The 13,216-nt window shown below is 36.5% G+C and overlaps 1 protein-coding gene across 3 annotated transcripts in view; it reads left to right on the forward strand.

The window, feature by feature from the left end:
• The window catches only part of LOC107597106 (phosphatase and actin regulator 4B-like), a 47,915-nt gene that overhangs the window by 22,474 nt on the left and 12,225 nt on the right, over positions 1 to 13,216 (forward strand). For 2 of the 3 annotated variants that reach the window (XM_016288017.1, XM_016288018.1), the window contains exons 3-6: positions 2,901 to 2,981; positions 5,135 to 5,557; positions 6,636 to 7,037; positions 10,838 to 10,969. In XM_016288017.1, the coding sequence (XP_016143503.1) occupies positions 2,901 to 2,981; positions 5,135 to 5,557; positions 6,636 to 7,037; positions 10,838 to 10,969 (1,038 nt within the window). The remainder of the gene's footprint in view (positions 1 to 2,900; positions 2,982 to 5,134; positions 5,558 to 6,635; positions 7,038 to 10,837; positions 10,970 to 13,216) is intronic. The other variant, XM_016288019.1, reaches the window with a different exon arrangement.

Raw genomic sequence — 13,216 nt, forward strand, 5'->3', positions numbered from 1 at the left:
CAAACCCCTCCCTTCCATAAGCCTACTCTGCTCTGATTGGTCAGCTGGCCAAGCCTGCTGTGATTGGCACAGAGAGGAGTCCTTGAGCAAGTTAGCGAGCAAGTTACATAAAACAATAATACAGTGCTCCAATCCGTTTTTATAATAATGACATAAAATACAAAAACACTTATGCAAGCGAATTGTGCCCACAGCTAAAGTTTAGCTGCTAAACTGTTAACACGTAAAACAATAATGGTGGATACGTTAGCCAAGTGCTAATGTGACTAATTGATGAAACAATACAGTTTGTAAATCAAAGTCTACTGTAATGTTTGAATAACACCAGACAAAAGACGCTCTGTCTTAACTTTTAATCAGAACGCAGAACTAACACGTAAAACAATAATGGTGGATACGTTAGCCAAGTGCTAATGTGACTAATTGATGAAACAATACAGTTTGTAAATCAAAGTCTACTGTAATGTTTGAATAACACCAGACAAAAGACGCTCTGTCTTAACTTTTAATCAGAACGCAGAACAGCTGTATCACGGGCACACCAGCCTAACTAACTCGCTCGTCTCTCCCGCATTACCCTATAACTGCCGTCCGTGCAGCAAAATAAACAGCAATTTCACAATGATTATAAAGTCTGTGCGCTACACTACATTATTATTAAACGAAGTAATTAGAACAACGTCAGTATACATTAATCGACACATTATTAGGAAATAGTGGGTTCACAGCGAATTATCAAACTACTTGAGTAAGACAGTAATATTGTGCTTTACCTGGAAACCTAAAGCTGCACTAGGTGTACATCACGTATTAGCACAAAAACATGATATTTTGAGCACTCAATTGAAAATGTACACATAAACGTATCAATCGTACTTACAGATTGTGGTTCGGAGAGCTTGTTAGTCCAAATTAAAAAGATTAGAAGCCAACGAAGATAAAAGCCAAGATTAGAGAAGCAGTCCTTGGTAAAATGACACGCGCACAACAAAAGGTTGGAATTGTATTTCTGTGGTATCCTTAAACACAGCATCTTCTCAACATGATAAACACACTAACTAGCGGAAGTGTTTGTGGGCAGGTCAGACTCTGTTCAAATTTCGCGGGCAGGCAGGGATTATGCAAATGTGTTACCCAGTGACGTATACCGGTAACAGGCAAAAGATTTGAAAACATGATGACTCGTTAAGGTGATTCAGAATCGACTCTCTCTTTTGAGAGACGGTATCTTTATTTATCATGCACTTTTTTGATTAACAACTTTGCAGATTGTTTTCATTTAAGGATAGCTACATTATAAACGGCAAAAGAGATATTTTTCAAAAACCCATATGACCTGCTCTTTAAACACTGAGATGATTTCAGAATCACTTTACCCAGTAGTCGCAACTGGTTTTACTTGACTCGATATCTGAAATCAAATGCCGACCTAACGTAGTATGTTGTATAAAAATGTTTAACATACAAAAGTAAACACAATTGTCCTAATATTGGTTTATTATTGATATCTAAATGTGTTTTAAATGTCTATTAATTCCAATTATATTATTCAGATTCAGAATTAGCCCGAATCCATGAACACTGAATGTATTCATTAGAGGTCGACCGATTGTGGATTTTATCGATACAGATAGCAAGGTTGGACCACACTGGCCGATACCAATTAATCAACCGATAGTTTTTAAAATGGATACTAAACGAAAACTAAAACAGTGCTTTACTATTTTTTAAAAAGCAGTAGCACTACTGAACCGTACTTTGTAAATTAATAAACATATTAACATTAATTATTCTATTGATCATTAATGTTATTTCATAGTTTACTGATGTTAAAAGAAGAAACTTTAAAATTAAAAAATTTAGCCTATTAGTAATAGTAAAAGTTTAAATGGACACTAAGAACAATACTTCTACAGATTTTATTAATATTACAAATGGACTATTTTAATATTACATTACAATATTACAAATTACCATTTAATTTCAACAGTAATGCTTAAAGATGGCCATCTTTAAATATCTACACAAGGCCATAGTATTAAAATTACGTACATAGGTTATTGATATTGTATGTGTACTTTCACACTTTATTTGCTTCTATTTTAGAACACTGCATGATTATCTAATCAAAATAAAAACTATATATGTAAGTCACACACTGGGCAAAAGCGCAGCGCTGCCTCACAGGTATCAACGGATGCGTCACATTCAATTCAAGCGGCGGTCTAAAACTATTTAATCACCAAACGGATATAAGTTTGCTTCAAGAATGAACAATGTGGCATAAATGAGTTTTAAAAAAAACAGAGCAAAGGGAAAGAAAAAGTGCGATCTGTATTACAGCTGTCTATATGAAGCATACAGACTGTATTAGAGCCACAGAAAGAGCACAATACATAATTTATAGCCTAGGGTGAAGTCATTATGTACATTAACAATGATTTGGGACAAATATAATGTAATTTAGTTGAAAACTATGTGAATGGCGCTCTGTTCCGTGGCAGGATTTTCTGTCGGATTTTCTGTCGGCTGCATTTAAATGCGCGTTTAAAGGTGAAAGTTAGAACAAACAATTTTTACAAAAAAGTTCACAAGACACACACAGTTTGGACAATAAAAGAAGTTGAGAACAATTATTGTCTGTTCAGTGGTTTTTATTTATAAAAAGAGAGATGAGTTGTCCAGGCACTTGTGTAGTGCCATTTTTATGTCATCCCACTTGTGTTGGGGCACATGACTTTTCCCATGGGCCCCCCCTGACTGGTTCTTGGTCCCCCCCTGTGCCACCCCATTAAAAAACATCCTAGAATCGCCCCTGCTTTCAGAACCATAAAGGTGTAGATAAACATGTGCCATTGTGAGTTTCTCATTTATATATAGTATTTTTGTTCTCCCCACAGTTTTGGAAAGAAAGATGTCGATGAGGAGGCCAAGACAGGAACTGATCGAGCAGGGAGTGCTCAAGGAGCTTCCTGACAATGGTAGGAGAGAGAAGTGTGTGTGTGTGTGTGTGCACCTCAAGCTTTCTTAACCATATTTTGTACCAAGCAGTTTGTACCCTGGAGCCCTCTATGAACACCTTGGCAATTGAATTGCCATTGGCTAGTAATTTTTTTTTAGTTTGCTCGCCAGACTGATAGATAAATAAATATATATATGTATGTATGTATATATATATGTATGTGTATATATATATATGTATATATATATATGTATGTATGTGTTTGTTTGTAAAATGGCACAGTTTTATAAATATCTGAAAGTGCACTCTTAACATCAGTCAGTCAAGCATTATAATATGATGATTAATATTATTTAATGATAGAACATTAGTAATTAGAATTAAAACTTGATAAACTTGTATGAATGCATATTAGTCATTTTAACTGAACTTCAGACTGGTGGTGGTGCTTTTTTGGTCATTCGGTGTTTCTGTAAAAAAAATAAAAAATTGGGGAAAAACTAACAAAAATACTGATAAGATAATAATGATCACACTAGAGTTTACGGTACGTTAAATACAGGTGCGTTGCACATCCTTTCAGATGAACTGAAAAACAGCACAGATCGCTTGGCGGAGAGTGAAACTCTGAAGTGCTCAGTCAGAGAGTGTTCGGCGAGTGAAAATATATCTGAGCTAAACTTATACTTGGCCTCCAACTCACACACTGGCGAGTAAAATCTGAGAATTTATTAGCAATTGGCTAATATTAGACATAATTTAGTCGCCCAGAGTGAAGATTTAGTCGCGTATGCGAGTGATTTACTCGCAATGTAGAAGGTTGTACCCTGAAGCGAAACCGGGCAAAACCTCTGTTTGGGGATGTCTTCATTTTCTAAAAATGGTATAAAAACAAAGTAAATAAAGTGTTGTTGTTGTTTTTTTAAATTATACAAAATGCAGAAAGTTTTCTATTAGGGTTAGGGTTGGGTTACAGCATTTATAACTCGCTTTAAATAAAAACTGTTTGTGTGTGTGTGTACATGCCAAGAACATGAATGTTTATTCAACTATGGACACTTTTATGTTCCAGAGGTTGATTTTGAGAGATTGACTTTTTTTTTTATTAATTAACCATTTTAGTTAACTTTATTAATTAAAAAATTTGCCACTTTTAAAGTGCTTTTTATGTATAGATGTTTGTTTGTTTGTTTTCTCCACACCCAGAACCTTCAAAAAATATATCATAATGCATCACAAAATATTATTGCAACTAGTGTTGTCACTGTACCAAAATTTCAGTATTCGGTACTAATACCAGTGAAAATCCACGGTTCTCGGTACCAATTTCGGTACCAAAGCAAAACACAAAAACATGCTAATGTACAACATTTTTATAAATAATGTTAAACAAAAATTAAATGTACAAAACCAATGCCATTCTTTATACTTGTTTCAAGTTTTTCCACAAGTAATAAAAGTATGAAAAAAGTAAACAAGTTTCACTCAAAAGTTTAGTCATAGTTCTGCTGCCACTGAAAAACATCTGTAAACTGATCTGGAAAACTGTTACTACATAATAAAAATATTAATGATGCATATTTTCAGTAATGAAAAAGGTAATGAAAACTCGTATGACATTATTTCCACCATATAACAAAAAGGAGATGTTAAGCAATATGTTCATGCTGCTCTTTTCTTTACAATGAAAGTGAATAGTGACCTGTGGCTGTAAAACTCCAAACAGCATAATAACCGAGGTTCATATGGATTTTGCACTATATTCCAATTGTTGTGAAGTCATAAATTACAGCAACTTTTGTTGTTTTGCATTGAAAACTTTCCCTTTAGATCTTAAATCTTATTTGTGCTGTTTGAATATTCACATTTTGACATTTGGCATAATGAAATTGGTCCTGAGACATACAATCCAATGATATTTGGCATTATGGATGTCATACCTGTTGTGATACATCTTGACACACCGTAAGTGATATGAATGAGATTTCAGACACACAGCAGAGGAGAAAATAAAAATAGTATTTTCCTTTTTTTTTTTTCCTGACGCAAAGATAATGTGTGTTTTCAGAAAACATTACATAGTTTAGAGCAAAAGTCATATGGGCTTCTTTAATAGTGCTTTTTGTATATATTTTTTTTTTATATATATAATTTTCCCCCCTTTGTTTTCAGAATCAGGTGAGGCCCATGGCCACAAGACACCTTATGTGAAGAACGGTCACACTCTGCCTGTAGGAGTTGGGGGAGGTCTGGGGCTAGAGCAGATACACTCGCCCACTGAATCTGAATTTAGAGTCAACCCTGTCTGGCTGCCGCAGCCCGATGACCGCAGAGGTCGTGCCCCTTCTGATGGGGATCATCATGGAGCATTGGGCCCCCGGGCCTCCAATTGGTCTGTTGGGACAGAGGACTGGAAATCTAATCTGGCCTGGCAAGGAGATGATATCCGACATGGAAGACTGCATGCTGAAGTGGACAAGAGGCCTGGGCTAATGAAAGCCCCCTCTGAGGATGGACGCAGGACTCGCCCCGAATCGGACTGGAAGCCAACGCTTCCTCGCCACTCATCTGTCGAAGAGGGAAGGGGAAGACAAGGTTTGTAGGATCAATTCTTATAATTTTTCTCTAGTTCCCTTTCTACCTTCCTCTTCTTTGTTCTCCACACTACCACCATCACTTCCTCACCTTCTGTTGGGCCAACTGGAGTGAGACAAGTGTCTGTGTTCCCATGGGTTCTGCTCCAGCTAAGGTTCTTATTTAGGAACTGAGCTCAGCTAAGCTGAATTCTCCCGTTGTTTCCTTATTAATAAACCACAGTCACCTCAATCCTCATCAAAGTGAACATTATCATTTAGTCCTTTGGAGACAGATTTGTCCCTCCACTAGGTGTGATGATACAGTTTTAATTTAAATTATTCAATCACTATTCAAATGTTGCTTCATGTTTGGAGCAATGTAGTTTATATAATAAATGTTTTTAGCTTAATATTTAATTTTGACACTCTGAAATTAAATTAAATTAAGTTGTCACTTTAAAATAAATCACTTTTTTTCATTTTCAATCAATTTAACCAGCCATTTTAGCACTTAAAACTGTTTAATATGAGACAAATACAGTAAAAAAATATACGGGGGGGGGGGGTAATTTTTGTGCCCGAAGCGTGAATCCGCATTTAGAAAGGCTCAACATTGTGATGTCTATCAGCCATCGGCGATGGATGATGGCGTCGTCTATCGGCCCAACCCTAGTTTATATGTTTATTATGGTATTTATTCATATTTTGAATTAGGCTTTATTTTTATATTTTTTTTAATTTTCTTTTATTTTTTGTTTTAAATTGTAGTGATTTACTAATGTTCTTTTAGCATTTTTATTAGATATTTTTTGTAGTTTTTAAATGTTTTTAATATTTATATTTATTTTTATTCCAACTTTATTTCAATAAACTACAACTGTTATACTATGTTTAATAGTTTAAATTTTAGTTTTATTTTACAATAACACTGTGTCGTAACTGAATCGCTGAATCAGAGTTTTCAGTGTGAAATTTAAACTTAGAAGTATTTAACAACACTAATTTCAGATCAGCTTGAGTTTTTAAGAGGCACAAACTAAACAACACAAAATAAACATTTTAATTTGTTTTTCTGAATATTATGTATTCTCTTACAGAGTCTGACAGCAGTCAATACGTTCCTAACTCAGAGGTTTTGAGGGACACACTGCGGGAACCTCTGCCCCCCAAGCAGTCCGTCATGCCACCAAAATGGCTGATGACTTCCACACCGGAACCTGGTGCTGACAGCTTGCCCCGCACTCCTGTCCACAACCCTGCATCTGCTTTCTCCTCTTCCTCTGCCTCCTCCAACTCCTCCTCCTCAGCTCTCAGCACAGCTGGAAAACCGCTACGAAATGTATCCTCAGCTGGCGCCAACACACAGACCTCCAGCAGCGCTCCCCTTACCACCTCTTCAGCACCATCCTCTATGGGCAATGGCCCAGCCCAGCCCACCAAACAGCCCCCTCTCCCTCCACCCAAGCCAATCAACCGTAGCAACAACCCTGCCATGTTGGGTGAGTGGTCACAAATATGTCATAAAAGATATAACTAGTGGTTGACCGATGTTGTTTTTTTGACAGCCGATGCCAATATCTTGGAAAAGCAGGGTGGCCGATATAAAGCCGATATAATTGTATTTATTTTAATTAATATTTAAGAAATTTGAAATAATTTGAAAATGGATTAAAAAAATGAATTTGTAAAATAAACATACTTTAGATGACAAAGTATTTTTCACAAATAAATATTTAATAAAGATATAATTAAAAAGTAAGTAAACTGTAACCAACAGCACTCAATATTCTGGGAAGTTTGTGTGCATTGGGAATCATATTTTTTCAAATAAAGCCAAGGTAACACTCATTTTACATACAGCACACAGTGAAAATGACATGAATATGACAGTGGGCAAATGCATAAAGCGCAGCATAATTTGAAATCACGAATTTAATGTTTAAAGCATTCTATTTGCATGGACCGAAAGTCACGCAGAGAACACGCAAACATGCAGGTCACATGCACACTTCACAATATCTCACAACTGGATTCGACTAAGTTTGCAAGGTTTGTGAAATTACATTTTTAAGATTAAATAAAGATTTGTTTAAATAATCTTATCATTTATTGTTAAAATAATAAAAATTTGCTGAATGCTGATGGCAAACGAGAAAGTATTATAATGTTTGCCTTTCTATTACTAATAATATAAAAGCAATCGTTATAATACTTTTTGTATACATTTTAATTCCTTTGTTTAAAAGTTCTATCGGATTATTAACGACGACCGCGAACAAGAGGGAGAATGTGAGCACGGTGTGCTCAGGCACTGGTGCTCTCTGCGCCGTCAAAATAAAAGTCCCGACTCGAACGTATCGGCCAAACAGAGAAACTTATCAGCCGATGCCAATTTTTTTTAAATCCCAAATATCAGCCGATATATCGGCCTTGGCGATATATCGGTCGACCACTAGATATAACATGACCCCTTATAAAAGTCAGTGAAATTACTAGACACAATTAAATTGCTTCCTCATTCGAATTCCTCATGCATAATTAATTATCCCTATTAAATGCACAGGCATGGGTGTAGATTTGGGTATGGATAGTTAAGGCATGTCTGTACAAAAATACTGTGCTACAAATCACCACAGATGACTCATCTTTTAGTATTAAAATTTGTATTTTTATTACTACTTATATGATATAATATAATACTTCGATTTATGATGTTTATTTATGTATTTATGACAGTATTTATATTCTAAAATATTTTAGTGTATAAAAGATAGTAGATAAATATACTTGTAAAAATCCCTTTTCTAAACTGAAACAACTAATCAGCAGTGGAAACATTTGGTGAAAGTGAAAGGTGAGGAGAGGTGAAAGTGCTGTGCAATTGTTTTAGGCAAACTTATAGTGCAAAGGAGGAAATTTAAAAAATGCTCACTGAGGGAAGGGAAGTCAAAACAGCTTAGAATTAAAATGAGAATTTCGGTAATCTTCAGATACTTTCACACTTCAATTTCACAGTTGTTAGATACTGTGACAACTTGCATATATAGCAAGGAAATCCTTTAATACATAAAGATTGCAGTATTAATCATTTCTGTCTGGGTTTGTAACTGTGTATTGGTGAAGTTTGAAAGATTTTATAATATTCTAACTATTCAAAGCAAACCTACTGCTCTTGCTCACAGGCACACACTACAGCATATCATACAGATACACTGCTGCTTATATGTTTGTTAGAGCATTTTTAACAAGAATTCTATGACTATTTTTACTTCAATATATTTTCTAAGCATTTAGACATTGTGACATGCAGTGCTGCCAAAAAAGAAACGTGAATTGTTAATTGCATTAAAATCATGTACATGTGTGCCATGTCATACATCATAAGATCTTAGCCATGTATTTAATACACTTCTGCTGTTCTGTGCTTGCTGAGACAATTTTTTTCTTTTGGGGCCCTGACCCTTAAGCTGATCAACTTGATAATAGTCTTTGATTGCGAGAAACTGAGTTATTACTAAAAACAATGTTTTCATTTATGCTTGGATTATCTTGGATTTGTCGTTTGTCCCTGGTTACTGCGGAAAAACAATAGGCATGCTTGTTCCAATTTAATGGGAACTCTTTCTTATTTGGGAGAATTTGTCCATTAAATGTGTTTGTTAAATCATGTGAGAAGTTCTCCTCACAACCGCATGCAAAATTTAATCTCGCTGATACCAGTATCTGATGTTGAATATGGTTTTGTCAGTGCTTGACTTAAACTATGAAATATTGTAGCCTATTTAGGGGAAATGATATGTTGAATGTAATCATGCGGAAAAACAATAGGCATGCTTGTTCCAATTTAATGGGAACTCTTTCTTATTTGGGAGAATTTGTCCATTTAAATGTGTTTGTTAAATCATGTGAGAAGTTCTCCTCACAACCGCATGCAAAATTTAATCTCGCTGATACCAGTATCTGATGTTGAATATGGTTTTGTCAGTGCTTGACTTAAACTATGAAATATTGTAGCCTATTTAGGGGAAATGATATGTTGAATGTAATCTATATATTCAGTTTCATATAATGAATGGTATATTTAAGCAGTATAATACAACAGTCCTGCTGAATTGAAAATCTGTATGGCAGTGATTTTGTCCATAGGCACAGAGTATATTATTTTGTATTTAATTTAATTTTAATTTTTTTAAGCCAAAGCATCAAGCTTTTCAGGATTTGAAATATCAAAACATTGTGTCTCAAACATTAAATCTCCACACAGCCTCCTGCAGTCCATTTGGAAAGCAGTCAATAAGCATGTCAGTCGGTGAAATGCAGAGCCGTACATCTCATTTGTGTGTTGTTTTACTGCTTATAAACAATGCGCTGAGTCTCAGTACACTGGAACGATCCAGATCTTTGTTGAAACACAGCTACCAGACTGTAGCTCTGCTGCATTATAAGAGTAGATATTGTGCATAGGTCTTGCTGACACCATTTGTGTTAGTAACTGTAACATGGTTGGTTGCACAGTGCTGTGGCATTTTTGTTGCTGTAATGAAAGTTGTTAGCTAGCTCAACCTAACATGTTAAAGGTGCTGTTGACATCTTTGTATAATCTAGGTATTCATATCTATGGCTTTAGCTGGTTGTTTATCTCACATATGCATTTAAAGTCAACATGAATTGCCAATTGCAACCCATTTTACTTTCATAATGTGACATATTTCCAAGTAAAATTTAAATAGCCAAGTAAAAATTAAAATCCGAAAGAAAAAAAATAAACAAGGAATTGGTTTGATTTTAAAATTTGACAAATTTTGTGAAATGCCTTTAAGGTTGATGAATACCTAAAACCAATAGCTATCTATTTGGCTATTGCTTAATGTTATCCAATCCGCTTGTTAAGTAATGACAAATACTGTTTCCGGGTCCAAGCCTCTTTTTCCACTGAGAATATGATATCAACAGCCTTTTATGAGAACCATGAAGTCATACTTAACAAGTGGATACACGTGGCCGAAGTGACATGACCAGAAAAGGAAAGTTGTTTCATGTAATATTTTGATTAGATATTAGGAACAATTTTTTTCTGTAAAGTAACCTGCACTGATGAATGATTCACAATAAGACCAGGAATGTGCATTAGGAAAATAAATGGGGTCAATTTTGACTTCACGTTGACTTTAAAAACCTTCTGTGTGTAGTGTCACCGCCATGCACACTGGTATGATGTTTAGAGGAATAAGTCGTCCCTGCTTTGTAAAGATATGTGTTGTTTTACGCCCGGGGACTGTGTGTTTTTGTACCCCGCCAGCCTCCACCCTGCATGGGGGTGACGGCAGCGATTTCCCCCTCTACTGGTCCTGTTGGAAGCGTGAGGGTGACCATGACGTCTACCTGTCCCTGCCTGTCTACCTCTGCCGGCGGGCAGGAGGCATGCACACAGGTAAACGTTGAGGCCAGGCCTGTCGCCAAAGCTGCGTCCTTCATCTGCTGCCGTGCGCGCTATAGCCTCATCTTTCTCACCCTCAGCAAAGCATGACTTTAGTGCACCACCTGAGCGTGGGACTAACGCGCCCCCCTTGCTGCTTCTCATCTGTTCTTTCACTCTCACTCACATTCTCAATTGCAAAACTGCATGTTTCGGGCTTTAAAGCTTTCATAAGCGTGCAGCACGTTGGCACATTTTTAACAGGTGTTTAAACGACTAGAAGACCCCCTGTGGAATTGAGGCGATCTTACCCATCGCTGCTGGAAATGCCCCGTCATGCCAAAGCAGATGCTAGCATATGTTTTGTATAAGATACTCCAGGCAACAGTTGCTCCACAAGCAGCTGTGAGATTAGAGAACGAGGACTGAATCCAGGCCACCTCATCGCATGCTGAAAGCCTGTGGGTTGCTTAGATTTAGAGCTGAAATTCATGCATTTGATTCGTAGAGAGGCAGCTAGGCTAACCCAAAACATGCTTAAACGTGCAGTTAGCATGTTTAGTTTAGTTTATGCTTTCTCACAAAAAGAATGTTTGGCTGCTGTACTTCATTATACTTTTTTCACAGTTATGTGAAGAGGAAATCATCTGCAAGTCATGTGACATGGGCTTCAGAATGCTTTGATTTAAGTCACATGGCTTTTTGTCAATGAACTTGCTTGCTTGGAATATGTTCTATAAGAAGTTGGTCTTTGGTGATGTTATTGGCAAGTCGGGTTAAGAGCCATTTGATTCTACTAATATGATATCACTAATCTGAAATATGAAAACTTTTAAACTCTGTGTTCATCAAAAATGAAATTTCCGTCGTTTACTCACTTCATGTCATTCCAAACCTGTACTGAATGCTTTTTACCATACAGTTACATTGAGTTTTCACACTTCATAAATGTAGTCCGTATGACTTCTAAAAGCATACAATAACTTTATATAACAGACGGAAAGCCATTTTCACTGATGATCTTTTGTGCAGTGTTATTTCAGTATGATTTATATATTATAATGTTTATTATTATTTTGAATGATCTTTTATATTTTAAGTTAAAATTTTATAGTAATTATGTGCTTGTCGTCACTTTTAATATTTTTTGTTTGTCTGTTTATCTTTAATTTATAACTGATTCTGTTAGTTGCCGAGGCAACATTTTAAAATTACGTTTAAGTTTAAACTTTTCATTTAATATTTATATTTGTTTTATTTTATTTCAGCTTTGTAAGGAAAATGAATTTTAATAGTTTCGTTTCAGCTAAAAATAACAATACTGCTCCTGGGAGCTGAATTAATGAGTCAGGGAGTTAAACTTGAGAACAAATTATTTTGACTGGTTTTATGATCTCATTTCATTGACAAGATGTGTCCTCCTTTCGTCTTCATTGGAAGAAAGGCATACAGTTTTGGAATGGAATGAGGACGAGTAAATGATGGCAGAATTGTAGTTTTTAGGTGAACTGTTCCTTTAAAGGGGTCATATGATGCGATTTCAATTTTTTTTCTTTCTCTTTGCAGTGTTACAAGCTCTTGGTGCATAAAGAAGATCTGTAAAGTTGCAAAGACTAAAGTCTCAAATCCAAAGAGATATTCTTTATAAAATTTAAGAGTCAACCACGCCTACCTAAAACAGCTCGTTCTAACACGCCCCCACATGTCTCCGTCACGATGTGGGAAGATTTGCATAACGCCGCACAAATGTTCACGCAAAGAAAGAAGGTGTAACTTTTATTCTCGCTGTATTCCGGTTGTTGCGGCCACCGCGATGTCGTGATGGCGCTGTGTGTTTTGTTGTGAAAGCGAAACTACTTTGTTTGGCCTTCCGAAAGAGGATGATATCCGCTTCGTCATGCCTGGAGCTGATCGCCGGATCGGCTTTCACCGTGGACGAAGCGGAGTCCAGCCCGGGGTCGTCACATGTGGTTGTCGCAAGCCCGCCGGACACTCCTTCGTCGAATCTGCCGGCTGCGCCGTTCTCAAGCCCGCCCGCCACCACTCACTCAAGCCGGTCTCCGCTCACTCTAGGCCTCCAGCTTCCGCTCACTGTAGCCCGCCGTGTGTTTCGTTGTGAAAGTGAAGCTACTTAGTTTGGCCTTCCAAAAGAGGACACGACTAGAAATCAGTGGTTAAGTTGTATTTACAACACTGTTCAGTTCAACCCAAATATTCAGATGTGTCCAGCGCATTTTATGGAGGACTGTTTCCTGATCCTGG

Source organism: Sinocyclocheilus grahami, unplaced genomic scaffold (genome assembly GCF_001515645.1).
Source record: "Sinocyclocheilus grahami isolate Dianchi unplaced genomic scaffold, SAMN03320097.WGS_v1.1 scaffold228.1, whole genome shotgun sequence".
Classification (NCBI taxonomy): Eukaryota; Metazoa; Chordata; class Actinopteri; order Cypriniformes; family Cyprinidae; genus Sinocyclocheilus; species Sinocyclocheilus grahami.